Genomic DNA, 7,331 nt, shown 5'->3' on the forward strand with positions numbered 1-7,331 from the left:
TACGTTCCCTTGTCCAGTTACCCAGGACAGCGACACGGTATTTGTTTACGCGTTACCGAGACGACGTCAAATACGGAAGTTGAAGCTCGCCTGCTGATTGGTTGATAAAATTCTACGTGTGTTGTTAAATATATCAATCTGCTCTGAGGCAGGGCAGTCTGTCGCCGGCCGGGTTTCGGATTGGAAGCTCCATAGTGCCTCCGTAAAGACCGATATTTTTTTCAGCCGGAGAAGATAAATTTCGTGTTATTTTCTCCTTTTGCTTTATTTTGAATGATAGTGAACAGGTGTGGCACTCAAAGAATTTCATGGAAGGAATTTTTTATTTAAAATTGTTTAGGGACATTTCTTGTCATTGTTTCTAAAAGCAAAAATGTTCAAGAGATATTAAACGGATTTGGAGTGTTTTTTTCCTGCATGGAATCAAATATTTCCATGCAGGAAAAAACACTCCAAATCCGTTCAAGAGATATTAAACGGATTTGGAAAAAACACTCCAAATCCGTTTAATATCTCTTGAACATTTTCTAGAAGCAAAAATGTTCAAGAGATATTAAACGGATTTGGAGTGTTTTTTCCTGCATGGAATCAAATATTTTTCCTGCATGGAATCAAATAGGACGGGATGCTAATAACTCTTTTCATCTACCAGCAGATTATTCGAATATTACCTAAAATTAGCAAATAAAAATACATTAACTTCAGTCGATCATGCCGAAGGTGTCCGTGAGAGCCACAGTGGCGGTGGTTACCTTTGTGATTTCACTTCTTGACTTCTGCGCATCAACTGAAAACATCCCACGAAAATGGGCAGCTTTCTCGGCAAATATCACAGGTCTGAGCAGTTCCAACGTCTCTGATGTTGATGTTAAAGAGGAGATTCTGTGTAGTATTTTAGCAACTAAAGACGAAAAGGCGAACCTCTTCTGCTTCGGACCAGAAGGCTGTGTTTTCGGACATGTTTACTTACCGGACGTTGAAGGAGAGCAAACCCCAGGCTACAACTGCTACTATTGCCATGGTATGCATCAGAAAATTGTTATGTTTTTAGTGAAATATAGATTAGGTCATACCTATATATATATATCAACAAAACTTCATTAGGGTTTGGTGTCAAGAACTCATATAGTTCGCAACTGAGTTTACATCGCGGCCCAGTCAGAAGCAAACCATTTACGCCCAATCTTTCTGACTAATTTCAGCTACATGGCCAGCGTGTACCACTTTGCAAGTTGTTCTCAAGAAAGTAGGCTCCGGAGCAAATTACATTTGTCGTACCTATTGAAATTACATATCTTCCTGGACCATCCGGAATTTTTCATCCTGACATTTTAACTTCTAAATACTAATTTGTAATTACCGTACGTGTCATATGTAATAGGAATTATCTTCATCTTCTCTGTAATTCGATATAAATATCCACTAACAGAAAAAACGTTAAAACTATTCCCATTGCCAAAGTCTCGATGATTTTCGGTCCCACATATTTTACGGAGAAAAAGCAAAAAATAATTTTTTATTACTAATGTAATGCATTTTGATTCTTAACGTCATGAAAACATAAGGAATTTTGTACATGTATTCTTCTGAAATGCATAATCGGGTTTACAGTTTGGTTCACACATTAACATTGGTTGATACAATTTATTCATGTCGGAGCGTAATGGATGAAGAAAAAAGCTTCAGCTAACTGGTATGTTTCTCGTAATTCCGCAGTTTGCCTTCACGACAACGAAACTCTCCACGAAGGAGAAAAGGTTCCTGACACTTTCTGCCCGAACCTCAACCTGACTTGCACCAAGCGTGGCCTGGTCAACCAAGCTGATGGTGGGTTCCAATGAGAATCAAATGTGGCAACGTACTTTCGAAGTTTTTTACCATCAGTCGATACCTCCCATATGTTTTGGACATAGGCATAAATTTTCCCTCTTCTCCACCAAAACTCAACTACGTACACATACCCAAACTAATTATGTGCAATGCACCTCTTCGTCTCCTACTATCCTTTCCATTCCTCTTTTTTCTGTTTTTTCCCGTTTTTCCTACATGGTAACTCTATGAATCATAGAGTTGCCATTTAGGAAAAACTCTTGTTTTTTCCTTACTTTCTCTAGTGGCACCGCACACACACACACACACACAACACACACTTTTACGGTCAAGAAAAATATGAATTAAAGATTTGTCATTATTTAAATAACTTTGCACACGGTGTTATCTTTTTTTTTCTTGATATAAATCTATAACACCAAGTTTCCAAAGTAAACAGAGATTTAATAAAATAAATTTGCAATATCATCTCTCGAACCAAGAACAAAACCAAAAGTACAGAAATGCTTGAACAAAAATATGTTCCGTGTGCAGTCTAACCATTTGCAGATACGAGGGAATAAGCGCCTGATTAGGATCTGGTCGCGCCTGTTCCTTGACAACCGCGGGGCGGCGAGCGTAGGGCACGCGTAGTTGGTACCTGGTACGTTCGAAACAGACACGGCCGAATCTGAAAAATGCGTTAAGAGGAGCGTCTACCCTAAAATTTATCTCGGCTATTTACAGACGGATCACTCTTAAACTTGGTACACTCATGTGAAATAGAAAATAAAGCTTTTTGTTCATGTGAATTTTTCGAAGTAAATTAAAGAAATCGTGAAACTCTTAGAAAACGGCCAAAAAGGGGATACCGTAGAAATCTATCTCCTCCAGGATTTTCCAGCTACGATATCGAGACACATATCATTCGATGCGTAAGAACCATAGTTACAAAACTATGTAGGAGTTTTTTGCAATTCTAATTTTTGAGGGTGGGGGCCATTTTTTGTAAATTGTTTGATTTTTTTCGATTTTTTCTCCACTTTTTACTAAATAAAATCCAAATTATAACAAAATTAGTGTTTGAAATTTCTAGATCTTTTATTGCTAATCGAATGATATATGTCTCATTGTTGTGGCTTTAAAACTCTAGGAGGAGATAGGTTTGCAGTGACAGTAAGTTAACTTTTCAGTAGAGCCCGACAAAGTCGCGCGCGCCTCGAAATAGACATTCAAGGGTGCAAGGTTGCAAGACTAGACGAGACTGGAGCTCAATTTCTGTCAAGAATGGTGCGAATGACGGCATGCGAACTATCCTGTACGACTGCATGCGGATAACTGAAGCACAGCGTGTTCAGATTAGCTATTTAAGTGGACTGCGGGTAATTTAGACCTATCTTAAATGTTAAAGAACTCCACCACCCCTAAACCTTTCACGATATGTCGTAAACGCATAAATCAGCGTACAGAGAGGGTTTTGAAACCGTTGGATAGGTCAGAATGTCAGCTTTAACGTGAGACTAAAAACCGGAAAAGCCAAAATCCGAAAATTTAGGGTAGACGCTTCCCTTAAAAAATCCAGCCTCCCTTCCCCCTTTATGGGGGGGAAGAGAGGGGGCATTTGAATCGCTGTACGTAATCTGTACGCTGTAATCGCAGACTAGACATGTAGCACCGCGGCACAATGAAGCAAGTAACCAGTAAACATAAGTTTGAAACTGGAATGATATCAGTAAATACAACTTTCAACCTCAACTTTCCATATTACCCACAACATTCTCTTATATATATCGGAATGCAAAATCCTCTCACATTGCCCGAGCAAACCAATCTCTAATATTCACCAGCAATCAGCATTCTCACACATTGCCAAAACCCAACAATCTTCATCCACGTACGAAACATTCTACCCATTTATCTGCACCAAACATTCCTACCTATTGCGGTAGTAGCGGTAACAAACATTTTCTACGCACGGATGAGCAAAATATTATCTCACCTTAACCAGTATAGAACCTACTCCCATATTCGCCAGAACCAAATATTCATATATACCGTTAAGCATTCTCCCGTGATAATCAGTTGAATCAGTCCCTAAAATTCTCCCAAAATATTCGCAAATACAGCCTACTGTATCTACAGACCTTATTTCTAATCATTCCAACGTAGCACAGACTCAATATAATAGCTAATTCCTGTTTCTAGAAATGAAGACCTAAATGTAGTGAAATTGTTCGCAGTACTTAAAATTCTCGAATCCTTTGTACTTAAAATTCTCGGAATACACAAGCGCAAAACATCCTCTCACATTAACCAGGGTGGCCTCGTTCAGGGGTCGGATTATCAAAACATCGCTAAGTACACGTAGCGTCTTACGTGTGGCGTAAGTGCTGATATGAAGAAGTAACTCTAGCGGTGGTATTATCAAAACATTTGCGCGGGAAGCTACGTACAAGAAACTGTACGTAGCTCTACGCCTGCTCTGAAGTGTCGTAAGTGGAGTTACGTACAAGTTTTGGTGTGCCGAAGCAATATAAAACTATTGATTTACTTGCAACACAGTGAATTGTGATAGAATTTGGATTTTGTCGATAATTCAATATAGGCATAATATGTGATCGTGCTAAACGGTGTTTTTTTGGAAAAAAAATTTCAATTTAAATTATGCAAGCCGATGTTTTTTTCTTTGTGTTCCTCTTTAATAATTTACCAGCAAATGTTGACATTCATATCTAAGAATTTTATGATCATTCCCTAAAATCTTCTTTTAGACTTTTTGATTCAAAATTAAGTGGAGGTTAACAAGCCAACCATTTCTCTAGCCAACCATAACAAGCCAACCATTTCACAAATTTCTAACTCCAACTCTAATTCTAAATTCTAGGTAGTAGCTCTCTAAAAAAAGTCCTCTAATTTTGAATGGGAATAATGTAATTTTTCCCTTGATTGCAATCAAGGCGTTGCCATTGCTATCTGGACAACGTCCTATTAATTTCTCAATATGCTCCCTAGTCAGTCAACGCAGATGCCGCTGACACGACACAACCTCCTTTCATCCACGCGCACTGCGCACTGAGTCGACAGGAGCCAGGAATAGCAAATTCATAGCCTCTGATTGGTCAATTTGCCAGATGGTTTTGACAATAGCTTCCCTGATGAGTCTTGCGTACAAAAGTTTTGATAACGCCATAATTAGGGTGTACTTACGTTGCACGTATCTTCATGTACGTACGTAGAAAAACTATACGAAGTTTTGATAATCAGGCTCCTGAGTACCAAGATTGGAGCAGAGAAGTGCCGGTTCGATTCCAGCTCTATGCGACAGTTTGTGGTCAGAATTGGCAAGGAGGCCAGTCGGTTAAGCAAAGCAAAATTGAGGAAGAGATTTGCGCGTTTAAGACCGCAACAAGCTGTGAACATTTAGCGGCAATCGGCGACAAAAAAATCGGCGACAGGCCTACGGCCTTACAAACGCTGAAACCGCTATTATTATTATTATTATTAAAATTAATAATACTATTATTATTGTTATTATTATTATTATTAAACATTCTCTCATTAGTCTGACCAAAAAAAATTCTTCCAATTCACTAGTCAATAACACCATTCTCCCACTTACAAAAATAACCAAACATTCCATCACTCTACAATCCAATTCATCATTTATTTATCAATTTCAAAACAATAGTTCGATTTCACTTTGAATAGAGTTCGCAATAACGGAACCGTGCTACTCAGTGTGTAACGGAATGTGCCTTGTAACCCTGTTGGAACGTGTGAGCAGCAAGCTGTCCGTCGACCAGTTGGTAAGGTAGCCAGGCGCCGTTACTTAACTTGTGCACGCGACGTTAATCGACTTGATGAATCTAAGCTTTCGGTTCTATAGTTCACAAACGATCCTGAAGTCTTGCTTGGTGAATCAGACAGTATAACCTCGAGCATAAGAACGCGAGCAGCTGAAATAACACGTTCGTGTCAAAATTCCCCAAGCAGAAATTTTCAGTCAAAAAAATTTCGACAAAAATTTTGAAGCTCGACGGTGTGTTTTTAAATGTCGTCATTCCCTGTATTCCAACCGCCGAAGAATTTAACATTAGGAGGCACTGGACATTAAACACTCAAGAAGTTGTGCTTGTAAAGACTCCTAAATTAACATGTTCAGCTTGTAGAAACTTCACTGTTTTCCATTCGCTTACATGACAATTCACTCTAAGGATACGCGATAGAAACGAGAAGTATTTTTAATTATCATCCGCATGAGACAAAATGCACCAAACTACTGCCAGCAACGAGAAGCGTTCAATGACCACTCACTTGCTAACCACACCTTTGAACAGGGAGTATTATGGGGGTTGTTTATCAGTCTTGCCTTGAAAGCGTGGGTTTTAAAGCCATGCGTATATATGTAATTTGCGCGTGTTGTCGCAACAACAATGCACGCTTGTTGCTAGAACGCGACGAACGTATGTAAACATAGAAGTAACATAAGCGTGTTGAAGATGACGTACTGCACGCGTGTTGTACATATTCGCACATCGCAAGCGTGTTAACAGAAAAGCAATGTTCGCGTTAAATCGCGCATTGAAGATTACGCTGTTCACGCACGCGCAGCAGAAAACGCGTGTTGGCGAGCATTAGTAGCAACCCTATTGATATAGAAGTAACGCAAGCATGCGGAAGATAACACAATGCCCACGTGTTTTTCTATGCACACGCAAAGCACACGCGTTGACTGGCACGCATTTCACGCGTGTTAAATCTCACGCAACTCTCGCGTGAGCAACACGCACTCGATGCAAGCGTGTTGAAGATAACGCAACGCAAACGTGTTGAAGATAACGGAACGCAAGCATGTTGACGTACACGCAATGCAGAAGTGTTGAAACGCTCGCGTGTTGAGAAGTTCGTACCCATGCACATCTTGCACAATGCACATGCAGCGTCACGACTAAAGGCAGGGGCTTGCCACGCTCGCGCTAAGAACTCAGGCCAGCTACTGAGCAGGGTATGTCAATGGTGGCCTGACCAGCCGCTGATTTCGTGTGTCATTTGACCCTTATAATTTTTACCATGGAACTCCCCTAAGATATGTGCGGCTGAATAGGGAAGGCGGCCATTTCACCGGTGATTCATCTCTAAAGCGAGATTGGCAACCGAAAGGCGACCGACAACTGCTTATGAATTTTGACAGGGTATTTATTTAGGTTGATTCATTTGTCTCCTTGAGTGATTAACTGAACTCTGATTTTAATTTCCGTTCATATCTGTTGAACAATTCGTTTATATTCCAAGATGTACCACCGCTGACAAGCTGCACTCCGCCCTTCGTGCAACACCCGTTCGGCTGCATGTACTTCAACCAGACAGCATCGCTGACGCTCTGCGAAGCGAGGGCTTACTGCCAGTCCCTTGGGGCGCAACTGGCGTCGCCAACCACACATGACAACTACCTCGCCCTGACTGCCTACCTTCTGGCGACTTACGGTAAGAAATTTACACTTCAGGGGCAACAGCCAATCACT

The 7,331-nt window shown here is 40.4% G+C and overlaps 1 protein-coding gene across 1 annotated transcript; it reads left to right on the top strand.

Moving 5' to 3' along the window:
- Positions 1 to 705: 705 nt before the first annotated feature.
- Positions 706 to 1,841, top strand: LOC125179520. The gene is made up of 2 exons (XM_047885552.1): positions 706 to 1,021; positions 1,717 to 1,841. The coding sequence occupies exons 1-2, from the start codon at positions 712 to 714 to the stop codon at positions 1,839 to 1,841; spliced, it is 435 nt and encodes a 144-aa protein (XP_047741508.1). The 5' UTR covers positions 706 to 711.
- The last annotated feature ends 5,490 nt before the right edge of the window (positions 1,842 to 7,331 follow it).

Source organism: Hyalella azteca, unplaced genomic scaffold (assembly GCF_000764305.2).
Source record: "Hyalella azteca isolate HAZT.00-mixed unplaced genomic scaffold, Hazt_2.0.2 contig2379, whole genome shotgun sequence".
Taxonomy (NCBI): Eukaryota; Metazoa; Arthropoda; class Malacostraca; order Amphipoda; family Hyalellidae; genus Hyalella; species Hyalella azteca.